Raw genomic sequence first — 20442 nt, forward strand, 5'->3', positions numbered from 1 at the left:
TCACAATCTCCTGCAATGCGGAGAAACACGCATCCAATTTGCAATAGTGTGAACCCAGCCTTAATAGTTCATTTGGGCCAAAGATTGTGACATTATCTGCCCACAATATCTACCACTCACATTCACCATTTGCTGGCTCAGCTCCTAACTTTGCAAAATAGGAAAATAGAAACTCTGGACAGCTGCACTCCATTAGCCACCTTTATGCCCTGTACACACGGTCGGATTTTCCGATGGAAAATGTCCGATCGGAGCGTGTTGTCGGAAATTCCGACCGTGTGTGGGCTCCATCGGACATTTTCCATCGGATTTTCCGACACACAAAGTTGGAGGGCAGGAGATAAAATTTTCCGACAACAAAATCCGTTGTCGGAAATTCCGATCGTGTGTACACAAATCCGACGGACAAAGTGCCACGCATGCTCAGAATTAGGGATGAGCCGAACACCCCCCGGTTCGGTTCGCACCAGAACCCGCGAACGGACTGAAAGTTCGCACGAACGTTAGAACCCCATTGACGTCTATGGGACTCGAACGTTCGAAATCAAAAGTGCTCATTTTAAAGGCTAATTTGCATGGTATTGTCCTAAAAAGGGTTTGGGGACCCGGGTCCTACCCCAGGGGACATGTATCAATGCAAAAAAAACTTTTAAAAACAGCCGTTTTTTCGGGAGCAGTGATTTTAATGATGCTTAAAGTAAAAAAAAAAGTGAAATATTCCTTTAAATATCGTACCTGGGGGGTGTCTATAGTATGCCTGTAAAGTGACGCGTGTTTCCCATGTTTAGAACAGTCCCTGCACCAAATGTCATTTTTAAAGGAAAAAATCTCATTTAAAACTGCTTGCGGGTTTAATGTCATGTCGGGTCATGGCAATATGGATGAAAATCAGTGAGACAAACGGCATGGGTACCCCCCAGTCCATTACCAGGCCCTTTGGGTCTTGTATGGATATTAAGGGGAACCCCGCACCCAAATTAAAATAAGGAAAGGTGTGGGGCCACCAGGCCCTATATACTCTGAACAGCAGTATACAGGCGGTGCAAACAAGACAGGGACTGTAGGTTTGTTGTTAAGTAGAATCTGTTTGTAATTTTGAACATTTTTAACGTGTTTAGCTCCAGCCAAAAAATCTTTTCTAAGCTTTTTGGAAAACATAGGGAAGGGTTATCACCCCTGTGACATTTGTTTTGCTGTCTTTCCTCCTCTTCAGAAGATTTCACCTCACTTTTTTGTCCCAATGAAAAATGTTTTTTGAAAATTTGGTTTTTTTTGTGGAACAAGGATTGGAAAGCATCAGTGGAAAGGAGAAATTGTTTTCCCATATTAACTCTTACAGGAAAGAATTTCCCTTCCTAGGGGTAGATTTCATCTCACTTCCTGTTGTCTCCTTCCGTTTGCAAGTAGGAGTCGTTTGTAAGTTAGATGTTTGAAAGTAGGGTCCTGCCCTATATACTCAGCAGAAATTTGGGCCTTAGGTGTTGCTGTGGCCACAACACTGTAAGCCCTCACAGGGCCCTGCTGTGAAATATTAGATCAAGAATTGTAATTACATGCCCCTGTTGTACAGGAGCTGAAAAATTAGGCCTTAGGCACTGGTGCTGGTGCCACAACACTGCAACCCCTCACAGACACTCTAGTTGGAACGCAGGAACGAGCCCTGCTGCAAAGTATTGCATCAAAAATTGTAATTACACGCCCCTGTTAGACAGGGGCAGAAAAATTGGGCCTTAGGCACTGGTGCTGGTGCCACAACACTGCAACCCCTCACAGACACTCTAGTTGGAATGCAGGAACGAGCCCTGCTGCAAAGTATTACATCAAAAATTGTAATTACACGCCCCTGTTAAACAGGGGCTGAAAAATTGTGCCTTAGGCACTGGTGGTGGCGCCCAGAACCAAAAATGTTCTTACAAGCTATCAGCGTGATGATTGAGGAGGAAGAGGATAATTACTCAGGGATAGTCACTCAGCATCAGCATAGGCAGTCTTTGAAGGGATCTGAAATTTCAAAAAAAATTATTCGGTTACATCAGCATCAGGTGCTTGGTAGCTGGTGGTGATCCAAGACTCATTCATTTTTATGAAGGTCAGCCGATCGACCGAGTCGGTGGACAGACGCACCCTGTGATCGGTTACCACGCCTCCAGCAGCACTGAATGTGCGTTCCGAAAGAACGCTGGATGCAGGACAGGCCAGTAGCTCAATTGCATACTGTGCAAGCTCTGGCCAGTGATCCATCCTCAAGACCCAGTAACCCAGAGGATTTTCGGTGGGAAAGGTGTCCAAGTCTGATCTTGCCCCTAGGTATTCCTGCACCATGTAAAACAGACGCTGGCGATGGTTGCTGGAACCGATCATACCTTGGGGCTGCGGACCAAAAAATTGTCTGAACGCATCGGTCAGACGGCCACCTTCTCCACCGCTCCTTCTTTGACTGACCGAAGCCTCAGCAACACGTTGTCCAGAAACAGGAGTTTGTAACCTCCCAGTCTCTGGGAACGCGTTGCACAGACCTTTCTGCAAGGCCTCCCGAAGATGTTTCATCCTCTGCTCCCTCTGCGATGGCAAGATAAGGTCCGCAACCTTACCCTTGTAACGTGGATCAAGGAGGGTTGCCAGCCAGTATTGGTCCTTCTCCTTGATACCACGAATACGAGGATCCTTACGCAGGCTTTGCAGGATCAGGGAGGCCATGCAGCGTAGGTTTGCTGAGGCATTTGGTCCGGAGTCCTCTGGGTCACTAAGAACGACATGGTCCGCAGCCACCTCCTCCCAGCCACGTACAAGTCCATGTGTTTCTTGGGACTGATCCCTTAAAGACTGCTGCTGATGCTGAGTGCCAGGCTCCACCTCCATACTGACACAATCTTCCTCCTCCTCCTCTTCCTCCTCGTCCTCTTCCTGTGTGATCGGCGGGCACGCAGGAACACTATCTGGATAAGGGGGCCTTGAGAGCTAAGGAAGTCCTCCTCTTCCTGCCTCTGTTCTGCCTCAAGTGCCCTGTCCATTATTCCACGCAGCGTGTGCTCCAACAGGTGGACAAGGGGGACAGTGTCACTGATGCATGCACTGTCACTGCTCACCATCCTCGTGGCCTCCTCGAATGGTGACAGGACAGTGCATGCATCCCTGATCATGGCCCACTGGCGTGGGGAAAAAAAACCAAGCTCCCCTGACCCTGTCCTGGTGCCATAGTCGCACAGGTACTCATTGATGGCCTCTGCTGCGTGTGCAGCCGCTTGCAGCATGGCCAACGTTGAGTTCCACCTGGTGGGCATGTCACAGATTAGGCGGTTCTTGGGCAGGTTAAACTCCTTTTGGAGGTCCGTCAGCCGAGCACTGGCATTATATGACCGGCGGAAATGCACACAGACTTTTCCTGGCCTGCCTCAGGACATCCTGTAAGCCCGGGTACCTGCCCAAGAACCGCTGCACCACCAAGTTAAGGACGTGAGCCAAACAGGGCACATGGGTCATTTGTCCCTGTCGGAGGGCAGAGAGGAGTTGGTGCCATTGTCGCAAACCACCATTCCTGCCTTAAGTTGGCGTGGCGTCAACCACCTCTGAACCTGCCCCTGCAGAGCTGACAAAACCTCTGCCCCAGTGTGGCTCCTGTCCCCCAAGCACACCAGCTCAAGCACCGCATGGCATCTTTTGGCCTGCGTACTTGCGTAGCCCCTTGAACGCCTACGGAGCACCGCTGGTTCCGAGGAAGAGGCCATGGAGGAAGAAGAAGAAGAGGGGGTGGAGGAGAGAGGTGTGTCACAATCAGCATTTTGGAGGCGTGGTGGCGGAACAACCTCCAACACTACTGCACCTTGTCCTGCATCCTTCCCAGCTGCCAGCAGAGTCACCCAATGCGCCGTGAAACTTAGGTAACGTCCCTGTCCATGCCTGCTGGACCATGAGTCAGCGGTAATATGCACCTTACCGCTGACCGCCCTGTCCAGCGAGGCATGGACATTGCCTTCCACATGCCGGTAGAGAGCCGGAATCGCCTTCCGTGAGAAAAAGTGGCGTTTGGGTACCTGCCACTGAGGAACCGCACATTCCACAAACTCACGGAAGGGGGCAGAGTCTACCAACTGAAAAGGCAGCAGTTGAAGTGCTAGTAATTTTGCCAAGCTAGCATTCAACCGCTGGGCATGTGGATGGCTGGGAGCAAACTTCTTTCGGCGGTGCAGCAGCTGGGGCAGGGAAATTTGCCTGGTACAATCTGACGTCGGTGTACCACAAAGCAGATTGCCCACAAGTACTTGGCTGTGACACACCTAATTCTACACCTTCATTCCTCTCACTGCAGGTCTCAGAGAGGACTGAAGGTCTAGTGGGGTTGGAAATCTCAGCTGATGAGGAGCAAGGAGAGATCCTCTTTGTTCTTTGGTGTGGGTCTTTTAGATACGCTTGCCAACGAACTGCATGGCAGGTCAACATATGTCTGGTCAAGCATGTGGTACCCAAGCGGGAGATGTTTTGGCCATGCGAGATACGCTTGAGACATATGTTGCAAATAGCAGCGGTGCGATCTGATGCACTCGTCTCAAAAAAGGCCCACACCAAAGAACTTTTTGAATAACGCGCAGAGACCTGCAGCGCCCTGCACATGTGGAGCTTTGGGGTGTGATGCAGTCAATGTGCTGCCCTTAGGCTGGCCCCTGGAGGGCATCCTGCCTCGTTGGTGATGTGCCGCCGCCTCCTCCTCCTCCTCCTCCTCCTCTCTCCTATCAGGCACCCACGTTGAGTCAGTGACCTCATCATCCCCTCCCTCCTCATCACTGGAGCAAACCTGGCAGTATGCTGCAGCAGGGGGAGCATGACTGCCAGATTGCTGTCCTTCTTGGGCACCCCCTCTGTCCGTGCTCATGTTTACTGCCTTCATCGAGCTCAGTATCGTCATCAGAGCCTTCCAAACGCTGGGCATCCTCCTGGAGCATGTACCCAACACTGTGGTCAAACAGTTCGAGGGAATCCTCATGAGGACATGGTGGAGCTAGGGAAGGAGTCACTGATGACATTGAGCTGAGGGAAGAGGCCGCTGCTTTGCCAGACAAAGCACCCTGGGCATGGGTGAGAGAGGATGAGGAGGATGAGGACGGCTTGGTCATCCAACTCGACCAAGTCTTCCGCATGTTGCGGCTCAACACGGCCAGCTGCCGAAAAAAAGGCCAAGCGTGTCCCATGGCCACGTGCTGATGAGGATGCACCGTCTCCACGACCAGCACTAGACACAGAGCCTGCTTGCCCTCTCTTATTGGCTTGTGACTGTCTGCCTCTCCTTCTTGGCCTTCCAGACATACTAATGGCCTGTAGCTGCACTAAGCTGGGATAGAACACCTGTAATTTTCTTCAAGTAGCTTTATATACTGTAACCAGACAAGCCTGCCTGTCAGTAGGAAGATAACAGGAACGGATCTAGCTGAACACTGTGAGCAGGACGCACTGTACTAAATGTAAATAGTCTAGCTGCCTGACCGTGGTACTAATAGGATCAAATAGAACACCTGTAATTTTCTTCAGGTAGCTTATATACTGTAACCAGACAAGCCTGCCTGTCAGTAGGAAGATAACAGGAACGGATCTAGCTGAACACTGTGAGCAGGACGCACTGTACTAAATGTAAATAGTCTAGCTGCCTGACCGTGGTACTAATAGGATCAAATAGAACACCTGTAATTTTCTTCAGGTAGCTTTATATACTGTAACCAGACAAGCCTGCCTGTCAGTAGGAAGATAACAGGAACGGATCTAGCTGAACACTGTGAGCAGGACGCACTGTACTAAATGTAAATAGTCTAGCTGCCTGACCGTGGTACTAATAGGATCAAATAGAACACCTGTAATTTTCTTCAGGTAGCTTTATATACTGTAACCAGACAAGCCTGCCTGTCAGTAGGAAGATAACAGGAACGGATCTAGCTGTACACTGTGAGCAGGACGCACTGTACTAAATGTAAATAGTCTAGCTGCCTGACGTGGTACTAATAGGATCAAATAGAACACCTGTAATTTTCTTCAGGTAGCTTTATATACTGTAACCAGACAAGCCTGCCTGTCAGTAGGAAGATAACAGGAACGGATCTAGCTGAACACTGTGAGCAGGACGCACTGTACTAAATGTAAATAGTCTAGCTGCCTGACCGTGGTACTAATAGGATCAAATAGAACACCTGTAATTTTCTTCAGGTAGCTTTATATACTGTAACCAGACAAGCCTGCCTGTCAGTAGGAAGATAACAGGAACGGATCTAGCTGAACACTGTGAGCAGGACGCACTGTACTAAATGTAAATAGTCTAGCTGCCTGACCGTGGTACTAATAGGATCAAATAGAACACCTGTAATTTTCTTCAGGTAGCTTTATATACTGTAACCAGACAAGCCTGCCTGTCAGTAGGAAGATAACAGGAACGGATCTAGCTGAACACTGTGAGCAGGACGCACTGTACTAAATGTAAATAGTCTAGCTGCCTGACCGTGGTACTAATAGGATCAAATAGAACACCTGTAATTTTCTTCAGGTAGCTTTATATACTGTAACCAGACAAGCCTGCCTGTCAGTAGGAAGATAACAGGAACGGATCTAGCTGTACACTGTGAGCAGGACGCACTGTACTAAATGTAAATAGTCTAGCTGCCTGACCGTGGTACTAATAGGATCAAATAGAACACCTGTAATTTTCTTCAGGTAGCTTTATATACTGTAACCAGACAAGCCTGCCTGTCAGTAGGAAGATAACAGGAACGGATCTAGCTGAACACTGTGAGCAGGACGCACTGTACTAAATGTAAATAGTCTAGCTGCCTGACCGTGGTACTAATAGGATCAAATAGAACACCTGTAATTTTCTTCAGGTAGCTTTATATACTGTAACCAGACAAGCCTGCCTGTCAGTAGGAATTTAACAGGAACGGATCTAGCTGAACACTGTGAGCAGGACGCACTGCACTAAATGTAAATAGTCTAGAAGATAACAGGAACGGATCTAGCTGAACACTGTGAGCAGGACGCACTGCACTAAATGTAAATAGTCTAGAAGATAACAGGAACGGATCTAGCTGAACACTGTGAGCAGGACGCACTGCATTAAATGTAAATAGTCTAGATAGAAGATAACAGGAACGGATCTAGCTAAACTGAATACAGTGTATATATATATATATGCAACACCTGGGATGCATATATATACACAATACACTGTAAGTGCAGCTAACTGACTGACTGTTCTGCCTAATCTATCTAACTCAAATCAAACGACACTGTCTCTCTCTCTCTCTATCTCTCAGCACACCGGAACACACACTACACAGGGCCGCCGTGCAGGCGGCCTTATATAGTGTGGGGTGTGTACTAAATCCCCTGAGCCATAATTGGCCAAAGCCACCCTGGCTTTGGCCAATTACAGCTCTCTCTACTGACGGCGCTGTGATTGGCCAAGCATGCGGGTCATAGTGCATGCTTGGCCAATCATCAGCCAGCAATGCACTGCGATGCCGCAGTGAATTATGGGCCGTGACGCGCCACACGAATTTAGCGCGAACGGCCCATAACGTTCGCAATTCGGCGAACGATCGAACAGCCGATGTTCGAGTCGAACATGGGTTCGACTCGAACACGAAGCTCATCCCTACTCAGAATAAATAAAGAGATGAAAGCTATTGGCCACTGCCCCGTTTATAGTCCCGACGTACATGTTTTACGTCACCGCGTTTAAAACGATCGGATTTTCCGACAACTTTGTGTGACCGTGTGTATGCAAGACAAGTTTGAGCCAACATCCGTCGGAAAAAATCCATGGATTTTGTTGTCGGAATGTCCGAACAAAGTCCGACCGTGTGTACGGGGCATTATTTTACAAAGTCCTTAAAAACACAGCAATCACAGTGAAAGTAGGGGGGAAAAACTGTTGATGCATTTCATGCTGAACTAGTACTTACTCATAACACGTCCATAACACATTGTTAAGTGCTGGTTCAGTGTGAAACACATCAACAGTTTTTTTCCCCTACTTTCACTAAGATCACTGTTTTTTTTAGCCCTGGTTCACACTAGAATGCGGTGCGGGAAACATGCGATCTCTGCACATTTCCCACGCTGCTTTCAAAACATACTGCCCTTTCGATCTGCAGTGTGTTTCAGTGTGATGTTCACGAAACCCCAAATGTAGGTTGCAAAGGCATTGCCTACACTGGTTTATATGGTACAAAAGGTACCATGCGATCCGGTCGCAGTGTGCTTCCAAAAGTAGTACATGCACTACTTTGGTGCGATGCCATGCAATTTGAACCCACTGAACCCATCAATGAATCGCATGTGAATTGCACAGGAATGCTGTGTGCATTTTGTGCATCTGTAGAGCCAAATAACATTCAGTTTACTGCCACCCATATTCTTGTCCTTTAACACGGTTACATTAAGCTGACACCTATGCTGCACAGGTATCAGGTTGCTGTCAACATGTTAAAGGACAGGAATGTGGGTGACAGTAAACTGAGTGTTAATAAATGGGGGGGCACAGGCTATTCAAGCACATTCATTTCTAGCAGCTCCCTTTTGTTTATATTGGGGTACAACACGTTTTTGCTCTCCCCTCTCTCACCTTGATCACTGCATGCACTTCAGCACCTTAAGTGCAGTCTTCTTCCTGCATCAGAGTCGCTCCAAAGCCGATGAAGATTTGGACAGCTCACTTGTGTAACCATTGGATAAGGAGGCAGTGGCTCTGCCCCCTGCCGCCTTTTCAGCCAATGGTTAGCCTCCCTCATAAGTCTCTCCATCCTGACATCACTCGAAATCTCTGAAGTCCCAGGGTGTTTGTTTACTATGTGGGCAGGCCCGGGAACACATGTGTTAAACCACTTGCTGACCAGCGACGTACCCGCACGTCGCTGGACTTCAAGTGGTTATACCGAGATTATGCCTGCAGCTGCAGGCATCACCCCAGTACCGTTTTTTTAGAGCGGCTCTCTTGTAAAAGCAATCCTAGCAGCTAAATAGCCGCTGGATTGCTTTTACAAGCAGCGGGAGGGGACGTCTCCCCCCTCCGCCACCTTCCATGGGTTGCTTAAGCTCTCCTGATCCACCGGGAGATCCAAGCGTTCAGACAGCCGAACAAAGACGGAATTGGCTTTGATCAGCTCCCTGCTTTGAAACCTGAAGCGATGACCTGACATCACTTCCGGTTTACCCAAATGTCAACAGCGCCATTTAATAAAAATGAAAAGCTTTCAAAAACACTGATCTTGGTGTTTTGAATGTTTTAAGGGCAGAAGCGGAATTTAGGGTCTTAAAGACCCCAAATCTGTCCATGAATAGTACCTGTCACATGACTATTACTGTCACAAGGATGTGTAAAAATATATATATATATATTTTTTTAAATTAAATAAATAAATAATAAAAAAAATTAAGGTGCCCCCCCCCCCCTCGTGCTCACACGCAAGTCGGTCCTGCAGGCAACAGCGATTGTCCCACACATAAGAGGTATCACCGCGATGGCCAGTTCATGGGCAGAAACTCTAGCACTAGACCTCCTCTGTTAATCTAATACCGCGTACACACGGTCGGACTTTTCGGCTACAAAAGTCAGAGGGATCAAGTCCGGGGGACAATCCGATCGTGTGTGGGCTTCCCCGGACTTTCAGCTGACTTTTCCAGCCACAAATCTGATGGACTTTAGATTTGGAACATGCTTCAAATCTTTACGTCGTAACTCTGCCGGACCCAGAAATCCGATCATCTGTATGCTAGTCCGACGGACAAAAACCGACGCTAGGGCAGCTATTGGCTACTGGCTATCAACTTCCTTATTTTAGTCCGGTGTGCGCCATCACGTACGAATCCGTCGGACTTTTGTGTGATCGTGTGTAGGCAAGTCCGCTTGTTAAAAAGTCTGTTGAAAGTCCGCCAAAAGTCCGTTGAAAGTCTGTTGAAAGTCTGTCGGACGGGCTGTCGGACTTTTGTAGCTGTAAAGTCCGACCATGTGTACGCGGCATAAGGCTTTTAAAGCATTGCCTATGAATAGAAAAATGTAGGTCTTTTGTCAACACAAGCATACGCAATTTAAAAGTGTGACATGTTTGGTATGTACTTACTCAGCGTAACATCATCCTTTACATTATACAAAAATAATTGGGTTATGTATTGTTGTAACATACTGTACATATTGTTATGTAAGTGTATTTTTTTCCCCAAAAAATTGCATTTAAAAAACTGCTGCACAAATACAGTGTAACATGAAAAATTGCAAAACCCACCATGATATTCTCTGGGGCCTCTGCTTTAAAAATATATATAATGTTTTTGAGTTCTAGCTAATTTTCTAGCAAAAAAAATGATTTTCCATGTAAAAAAAAGTGTCAGGAAAAAGGCCTGGAGGGTGTCAACGTTTATGTACAGCCTTCCTGCTGGGCTGCCCTGCTATCAGCAGTGTGGAGGAGATAAGCTATTCGCTAGAACATCTCCCCCAGCTGAAAGGCTACACTAGCCTAGAATTTAGATCCATAAATGGCCAGCCTAAGTCCTTGAATTCATTAACTTTTGCACTGAAAGTGAGGGAAAATCCAACATTTTAGGTTGTCACTAGAACAGGAATAGAAGGGAAATCTTCAAATGGGGATACGTCGGAGAGATTCCCTGTTGTGTCTCCTAAACAGGAAGAAGGAAAACATATATACAGGGAACATTGTCCTGCTAAGTTTTTATTCAGTCTATGTTGTATTGCACACATTCACTTGTCAGTAATATGGGGATCTAGGGCCTCTTATTAGTTGCTTGTCTTTAATGCAATAGACCAGGGGTCTTCAAACTTTATAAACAAAGAGCCAGTTTATTGTCCATAAGACATTAGGAGGCCTAGACTGTGGTTCCCCGGGAGTACGAAATGCCTCTGATTTGGTGTTCAGGGGGGGTAAAATAAAAAAAAGCCCTAGCACCTCTGGTCGGTAGGACCAGGAATAATGTCCTGTCATTGGTATTGGAGGAATAATGCTCATCGTTGGTGTCAGTGGGAGTAATAGTACCCCATCATTGGTGTCATTGGGATGACTAGTGCCCCATTGTGGTGTCAGTGGGAGGAATGGTGCCCTGAGGGCCAGAAAAAGAAAAGCAAAGGGCCACATTCGGCCCGCGGGATGCAGTTTGGAGACCATTGCAGTAGACCATTTCCCAAAACACACCCACTGCAGGCTCCTTGCTTCCCCCTAAACAGAGAAAGCCTAATTTATTACATTTTTGTAAATGAGAGACCCTTTACAGCCAATTAGATTCAGCTGTGCATTGTAGGTGACTCTAAACAGTCCAGTAGGCTAGTCCCGGCAGTTTGCAATAGTACTTTATATAAGAATGGTCACCACAGCATCTGAACTGAAGTTGGCCTGCAAAATGACATCTGAGCAAAGAAAGCTGATTGGCTGCTGTTAGTTAAAGTGGAGTTCCACCCACTTTTTACAACTCTTCAGCATCCCTCACTAAACTGTGCACTGTAAACGAATTGGATATTTTTTTACTCAGCACCTACTGTATATCTGCTATATTCATTTTTCACTTCCTCCTCCCTGGCCGTGGCCCATCGCATCATTTCCTGTTTGCAATGCCTTCTGGGAAGGGGCAGCAACTTCCTCTGACACTGCCGTTGCTATGGAAACCTGACCTGAAACCTATTACACTGCTTGTGCTGCACTGAGCTTGTGCAAGATCTGCAAGGATGAGATCCAGGAAGAAATACAGTCTGGCTTCAGATGCCCACACTTAAGATGGCCACGGCCTGCTGTAAATTTATAAAATAACAAATTACTGCTATAAACTAACAAAACAGACCTTAGTTTACAGACTAACTTTACTAGAATACATTAAGCTTGTATATTATAGGGGTATTTTTATTTAAAAAGTATAATTTCGGCCGGAACACCACTTTAATACACACTCCTAATTTTAGATAACCTTGATTAATAAGGTTGACTAATGCATTATATTTTTATCTGACTATATCCATTGAATGGCTTCAACATTATATTTCTACATTTTAGGTCGAAGTCAGAGTAGAAGCACCCCCATTGAGGAATCCAAGATGAGATCACCAGTGCAGGTACAGTTTATAATGATTCATTAATAAGCACTGGCACATCAAATGTTAACCCTGCTATCACTTCATGGAAGGTCTACACATGTGGAAATATATAAATAATATCTTTATATATAAAGAAGAATAGGTTTATTCTAACCAGTTATCCGCTCCATCAAACTTGACCTGGAGGATGGGGTAAACAGTTCAATCTCTGTATATGCGGACGATATTAAGCTAAGCAGGGCAATAACTTCTCCGCAGGATGTGGAAATCTTGCAAAAAGATCTGAACAAATGAATGGGGTGGGCAACTACATGGCAAATGAGGTTCAATGTAGAAAAATTTAAAATAATGCATTTGGGTGGCAAAAATATGAATACAATATATACACTGGGGGGGGGGCCTCTGGGGGAGTCTAGGATGGAAAAGGACCTGGGGGTCCTAGTAGATGATAGGCTCAGCAATGGCATGCAATGCCAAGCTGCTGTTAACAAAGCAAACAGAATATTGGCATTCATTAAAAAGGGGATTAATTCCAGAGATAAAACAATAATTCTCCCGTTCTACAAGACTCTGGTCCGGCCGCACCTGGAGTATGCTGTCCAGTTCTGGGCACCAGTCCTCAGGAAGGATGTACTGGAAGTGGAGCGAGAACAAAGAAGGGCAACAAAACTAATGAAGGATCTGGAGGATATTAGTTATGAGTAGGGATGAGCCGAACAACCCCCGGTTCGGTTCGCACCAGAACCCGCGAACGGACCGAAAGTTCGCACGAACGTTAGAACCCCATTGACGTCTATGGGACTCGAACGTTCGAAATCAAAAGTGCTCATTTTAAAGGCTAATTTGCATGGTATTGTCCTAAAAAGGGTTTGGGGACCCGGGTCCTACCCCAGGGGACATGTATCAATGCAAAAAAAACTTTTAAAAACGGCCGTTTTTTCGGGAGCAGTGATTTTAATGATGCTTAAAGTAAAAAAAAAAAAGTGAAATATTCCTTTAAATATCGTACCTGGGGGGTGTCTATAGTATGCCTGTAAAGTGACGCGTGTTTCCCATGTTTAGAACAGTCCCTGCACCAAATGTCATTTTTAAAGGAAAAAATCTCATTTAAAACTGCTTGGGGGTTTAATGTCATGTCGGGTCATGGCAATATGGATGAAAATCAGTGAGACAAACGGCATGGGTACCCCCCAGTCCATTACCAGGCCCTTTGGGTCTTGTATGGATATTAAGGGGAACCCCGCACCCAAATTAAAATAAGGAAAGGTGTGGGGCCACCAGGCCCTATATACTCTGAACAGCAGTATACAGGCGGTGCAAACAAGACAGGGACTGTAGGTTTGTTGTTAAGTAGAATCTGTTTGTAATTTTGAACATTTTTAACGTGTTTAGCTCCAGCCAAAAAATCTTTTCTAAGCTTTTTGGAAAACATAGGGAAGGGTTATCACCCCTGTGACATTTGTTTTGCTGTCTTTCCTCCTCTTCAGAAGATTTCACCTCACTTTTTTGTCCCAATGAAAAATGTTTTTTGAAAATTTGGGTTTTTTTGTGGAACAAGGATTGGAAAGCATCAGTGGAAAGGAGAAATTGTTTTCCCATATTAACTCTTACAGGAGAGAATTTCCCTTCCTAGGGGTAGATTTCATCTCACTTCCTGTTGTCTCCTTCCGTTTGCAAGTAGGAGTCGTTTGTAAGTTAGATGTTTGAAAGTAGGGTCCTGCCCTATATACTCAGCAGAAATTTGGGCCTTAGGTGTTGCTGTGGCCACAACACTGTAAGCCCTCACAGGGCCCTGCTGTGAAATATTAGATCAAGAATTGTAATTACATGCCCCTGTTGAACAGGAGCTGAAAAATTAGGCCTTAGGCACTGGTGCTGGTGCCACAACACTGCAACCCCTCACAGACACTCTAGTTGGAACGCAGGAACGAGCCCTGCTGCAAATTATTGCTTCAAAAATTGTAATTACACGCCCCTGTTAGACAGGGGCAGAAAAATTGGGCCTTAGGCACTGGTGCTGGTGCCACAACACTGCAACCCCTCACAGACACTCTAGTTGGAACGCAGGAACGAGCCCTGCTGCAAAGTATTGCATCAAAAATTGTAATTACACGCCCCTGTTAGACAGGGGCAGAAAAATTGGGCCTTAGGCACTGGTGCTGGTGCCACAACACTGCAACCCCTCACAGACACTCTAGTTGGAACGCAGGAACGAGCCCTGCTGCAAAGTATTGCATCAAAAATTGTAATTACACGCCCCTGTTAGACAGGGGCAGAAAAATTGGGCCTTAGGCACTGGTGCTGGTGCCACAACACTGCAACCCCTCACAGACACTCTAGTTGGAACGCAGGAACGAGCCCTGCTGCAAAGTATTGCATCAAAAATTGTAATTACACGCCCCTGTTAGACAGGGGCAGAAAAATTGGGCCTTATGCCGCGTACACACGAGCGGACTTTACGGCGGACTTTGCCCGGCGGACTGGATTTCGTCGGACAATTCGATGTGTGTGGGCTCCACCGGACTTTGTTTTCTCAAAAGTTGGACGGACTTAGATTTTAAACTTGTTTAAAATTTATCCGTTGAAATCGAGTCCGGTCGAAAAGTCCGCTCGTCTGTATGCTAGTTCGACGGACAAAAAGGCACGCTAGGGCAGCTATTGGCTACTGGCTATGAACTTCCTTGTTTTAGTCCGGTCGTACGTCATCACGTACGAATTCGACGGACTTTGGTGGATTGTGTGTAGGCAAGTCCGTTCATTCACAAAGTCCGTCGGAAAGTACGTCGAAAAATCCGCCGGGCAAAGTCCGCCGTAAAGTCCGACCGTGTGTACGCGGCATAAGGCACTGGTGCTGGTGCCACAACACTGCAACCCCTCACAGACACTCTAGTTGGAACGCAGGAACGAGCCCTGCTGCAAAGTATTGCATCAAAAATTGTAATTACACGCCCCTGTTAGACAGGGGCAGAAAAATTGGGCCCTAGGCACTGGTGCTGGTGCCACAACACTGCAACCCCTCACAGACACTCTAGTTGGAATGCAGGAACGAGCCCTGCTGCAAAGTATTACATCAAAAATTGTAATTACACGCCCCTGTTAAACAGGGGCTGAAAAATTGTGCCTTAGGCACTGGTGGTGGCGCCCAGAACCAAAAATGTTCTTACAAGCTATCAGCGTGATGATTGAGGAGGAAGAGGATAATTACTCAGGGATAGTCACTCAGCATCAGCATAGGCAGTCTTTGAAGGGATCTGAGATTTCAAAAAAAATTATTCGGTTACATCAGCATCAGGTGCTTGGTAGCTGGTGGTGATCCAAGACTCATTCATTTTTATGAAGGTCAGCCGATCGACCGAGTCGGTGGACAGACGCACCCTGTGATCGGTTACCACGCCTCCAGCAGCACTGAATGTGCGTTCCGAAAGAACGCTGGATGCAGGACAGGCCAGTAGCTCAATTGCATACTGTGCAAGCTCTGGCCAGTGATCCATCCTCAAGACCCAGTAACCCAGAGGACTGCACTAAATGTAAATAGTCTAGAAGATAACAGGAACGGATCTAGCTGAACACTGTGAGCAGGACGCACTGCACTAAATGTAAATAGTCTAGAAGATAACAGGAACGGATCTAGCTGAACACTGTGAGCAGGACGCACTGCACTAAATGTAAATAGTCTAGAAGATAACAGGAACGGATCTAGCTGAACACTGTGAGCAGGACGCACTGCACTAAATGTAAATAGCAGGAACGGATCTAGCTGAACACTGTGCGCAGGACGCACTGCACTAAATGTAAATAGCAGGAACGGATCTAGCTGAACACTGTGAGCAGGACGCACTGCACTAAATGTAAATAGCAGGAACGGATCTAGCTGAACACTGTGAGCAGGACGCACTGCACTAAATGTAAATAGCAGGAACGGATCTAGCTGAACACTGTGAGCAGGACGCACTGCACTAAATGTAAATAGCAGGAACGGATCTAGCTGAACACTGTGAGCAGGACGCACTGCACTAAATGTAAATAGCAGGAACGGATCTAGCTGAACACTGTGAGCAGGACGCACTGCACTAAATGTAAATAGCAGGAACGGATCTAGCTGAACACTGTGAGCAGGACGCACTGCACTAAATGTAAATAGCAGGAACGGATCTAGCTGAACACTGTGAGCAGGACGCACTGCACTAAATGTAAATTGCAGGAACGGATCTAGCTGAACACTGTGAGCAGGACGCACTGCACTAAATGTAAATAGTCTAGAAGATAACAGGAACGGATCTAGCTGAACACTGTGAGCAGGACGCACTGCACTAAATGTAAATAGCAGGAACGGATCTAGCTGAACACTGTGAGCAGGACGCACTGCATTAAATGTAAATAGTCTAGATAGAAGATAACAGGAACGGATCTAGCTAAACTGAATACAGTGTATATATATATATGCAACACCTGGGATGCATATATATACACAATACACTGTAAGTGCAGCTAACTGACTGACTGTTCTGCCTAATCTATCTAACTCAAATCAAATGACACTGTCTCTCTCTCTCTCTATCTCTCAGCACACCGGAACACACACTACACAGGGCCGCCGTGCAGGCGGCCTTATATAGTGTGGGGTGTGTACTAAATCCCCTGAGCCATAATTGGCCAAAGCCACCCTGGCTTTGGCCAATTACAGCTCTCTCTACTGACGGCGCTGTGATTGGCCAAGCATGCGGGTCATAGTGCATGCTTGGCCAATCATCAGCCAGCAATGCACTGCGATGCCGCAGTGAATTATGGGCCGTGACGCGCCACACGAATTTAGCGCGAACGGCCCATAACGTTCGCAATTCGGCGAACGATCGAACAGCCGATGTTCGAGTCGAACATGGGTTCGACTCGAACACGAAGCTCATCCCTAGTTATGAGGAAAGGTTGCGAGCACTGAACTTATTCTCTCTGGAGAAGAGATGCTTGAGAGGGGATATGATTTCAATATACAAATACCATACCGGTGAGCCCACAATAGGGATAAAACTTTTTTGCGGAAAACAAGACTCGCGGCCACTCATTAAAATTAGGATAAAAGAGGTTTAACCTTAAACTACGTAGAGGGTTCTTTACTGTAAGAGCAGCAAGGATGTGGAATTACCTTCCACAGGCGGTGGTCTCAGCGGGTGGCATCGATAGTTTCAAGAAACTATTAGATAAGCACCTGAACAACCACAACATACAGGGATATACAATGTAATACTGAAATATAATCACACACATAGGTTGGACTTGATGGACTTGTGTCGTTTTTCAACCTCACCTACTATGTAACTTGCAGAGAATCAACATTGATGTAGTGTTTACTATGCAGTGACTTCCAAGATTTTGTAATTTTTCTACTTACAGGAGTAACAGCGATATGGCATAGGGGCTGGGGAAAGGAACTGTTGTGAGCAGCCAAGAAATCAGAGGATTCAACACTTCAGGAAGTGTTGATTTTCTGCAAGTTTAATGGAGAGGATAAAAAAAGAGTGCTACTCTAAGTAGCTTTTTTGGCCCACATATGGTTTTTTTTTAGAACTTTAAGAAAATGGTGAGCGGGTCAATTTTAAAGTAACCTTGTCACATATGAGGCTATATCATAATGCTATAGAGAGATTGCATATTTAACACTTTTATTTATATCTCAGATCTGTAAATGCTTTGTTACTTTATTAAAGGGTATAAGGAATCTTATATATAAAAAAGTAAAGCCAATGTAAATTAAAGCATATCTAAATCCAAAACCAAAAATGTATTATATTGCAGCTTACTAATCCTTGGTATGGTGTCTGCATTTTGTTTTCTTTTTTTCAAGTTTCTTTTGCTTTATTTTCACCTGGTAATCCTACAAATAACTCACTTCCTTTCCATGAGTGGCTACATCACTCCTCCACTGTATCTATGGAGGGAGCCATGGCTGTCTTAAACAAACACGTCTTTATCTTTTCATCTACATTACATGGGAGGCAAGGCAGTTTGTAGTTTACAGAACAGTTAACAGCTGGAAAGCAAGATATTCTTTGGAAGCAGCTCACAGAAAGTGACAATGACATGGTGTTTCTGGCAAGAGCAACAGGTATTTTCTGTGTTTGCTGAAAATTTGTGCAGCTGAGTGCTCTCCTGGCTAGGAGCACTGGACTCTGAGGACAGAGCGAGATGTGTATTCCTCAGCCTGCATTTCTTCCCTTCCCCTGCTGCTGCACTGAGGACAGAGCAACTGTGTGTGAAATTCTCCCCCCATTACTTCCCCTCCCTCCTGGCAGCAAGGACGGTGAGCCAGTCAGCGGCAAGAAGATGATGATGTAGCCGCATAGGACACTGGGACATGTCTTTTTTGTGGAGGTGCTGCACTGTGGAGGTGGACAGACCTGTTGCCAGCGTGCGTCTGTGCCTACACCAGGGAGAGAGAGAGACACTGAGGACCAGAGGGCTGTGAGCTGAGCCTTTGAGGACCTGATCATGAGGACTAAGTTATCAGGGGCTGGGTTTCTGAGAATAGCAGACTGACCAGCGCCCAGGACAAGGTTAGTTGTGTACTAGCACTGGTGAGCAGTTTTAGCTGTGCTTACTTTACTACTGTTAGCAGTTTAGTAAAACAGGAGACTGCCTATTTGCCTAGCAGTCCCAAAATAAATCACTGCATGCAATCTAAAGAGACAGTTTTAGTGCACCGCCATACAGATTGGGCCCCACTATAGGCTGGGTGAAGCTTACAAGCCAGGCACCAAATACTGTACAATTGCCTCAAAGGGGTACTTCTTTTTCAGGAAAATATACACCTACTTATGCTCACACTCAGGGAGATATACACAGGGTGCACTCTGGGACACTGCCTGATCATTTGTTGCAGGGAGATATTGTGAGACTTTTCCTTGCTGTCTATTTTACAGTTCACTGCTTATGCTGCCCTTTACCAGTACTGCTGATACTTACTAAAAGTCCACTGTGGTCTCAATTAATTACCATATTAACCTCCCTGGCGGTACTATTATGTCTGATTTTTGATGCTGAGAGTGGTACATTGTTTTGCATTGAAATTTGACGTTTTATATTGTAGGTCTGTAATTCTTAGGAATAACTCACTTAAATCTGTCCAAACAAGAGTCTAGTAGACTCTTCACCTCCACAAAAGGGAGGTGAAATTATTTGATACAGTACTGTAATCTGTAAGATTACAGTGTACTATATGTATTATTCTTTTTGCACTTTTTGAATTCGGCACCGGGCTCCCTCCCCATGCATTGCGACGCTCACAGGGAATGGAGCCCGACACAGTGATAGATCGAGCGGAGGACACAGCCCGCACACACACAGCGGGGGGGGACATCGCAGGATCCTGGGGACAAGCTAAGTAACTTTGCCTGGATCCTATGATGCAGTCCCAAGTGTGGCTCAGGGTTACCACTTTTGGTAATGAAAATTCACCCCGAGCCACACTCAGGAATACTGCTAGGGAGGTAAAGCCTGGCATTCATGTCAGTTAGTTTATTGCATTCAAACGGACTCCTTTACCTGTTTATTGCTTGTTTGTATTGCCATTTTATTTGGCCTTGCAATAATATACTCACTTTATTTACAATCCTGTAGTCTGATGCATGTTTACTATGTGCTAATATAGTTGTGGTAGTATACCAGTGGTTAAGCTCATACAGGTGTCTGCAGCATCTCACTGCATCTAACTAGGTGTGTCAGAAGGGACAGTGCAGTTCACAGAGTTGACAGAACAGAGAACCTGTCATATCAAGAGGCTCAACCAGGGGTAAGCACTACAAAACAAATGCAGCCACCACATCTAAGAACTGTAAGCTGCAATATAATACATTTTAGTTGTTGGGTCTTGTTATCCTTTAAAGCTAATATATATTTATAAATACATAATTACATTTATTTTTTAATGTAGGTAGTGCAAGTACCTAAATTTGACTTGGCATCAGCCTCTCTCATGTAACAGTGCAAGATACTGTACATTAACATGCACAATGGAATGGATAGATGTGAAGGGGACCTAAAACCCCAACACCAACCAAAACGTTTTTTTCAGTTTTGCAAAGAACAGGGAAAGGGTTGTTGCCATTTGTGTCCTTATTAGGAAGATACTGGACAGGAAGTGATAGAAATTCTAATTAACGTGTGTATTTTAGTAACGCAGGATAGAATTAGAAGTTCTCACAATAATTTTATTACTGTCCATGTCTTCCTGTCTCAGTAATGGCCGTACCCCTCATTTCATGGATGGGCATCATAAGGACAGAAAAATATGTAGAATGTCTTGGACAGGGTCAATGAAAGAAATAGAAATCTTAGGGGGTTGATGTATTAAAACTGGAGAGTGCATAATCTGGAGCAGCTCT

At 45.7% G+C, this 20442-nt stretch overlaps 1 protein-coding gene across 2 annotated transcripts in view; it reads left to right on the forward strand.

The window, feature by feature from the left end:
- Positions 1 to 20442, forward strand: part of LOC141126915 (cyclic nucleotide-binding domain-containing protein 2-like) — a 553939-nt gene that overhangs the window by 348789 nt on the left and 184708 nt on the right. For both annotated transcript variants that reach the window (XM_073612976.1, XM_073612977.1), the window contains exon 12: positions 12027 to 12085. In XM_073612976.1, coding sequence (XP_073469077.1) covers positions 12027 to 12085 — 59 coding nt within the window. The remainder of the gene's footprint in view (positions 1 to 12026; positions 12086 to 20442) is intronic.

This window comes from Aquarana catesbeiana, linkage group LG02 (assembly GCF_042186555.1).
Source record: "Aquarana catesbeiana isolate 2022-GZ linkage group LG02, ASM4218655v1, whole genome shotgun sequence".
NCBI lineage: Eukaryota > Metazoa > Chordata > Amphibia > Anura > Ranidae > Aquarana > Aquarana catesbeiana.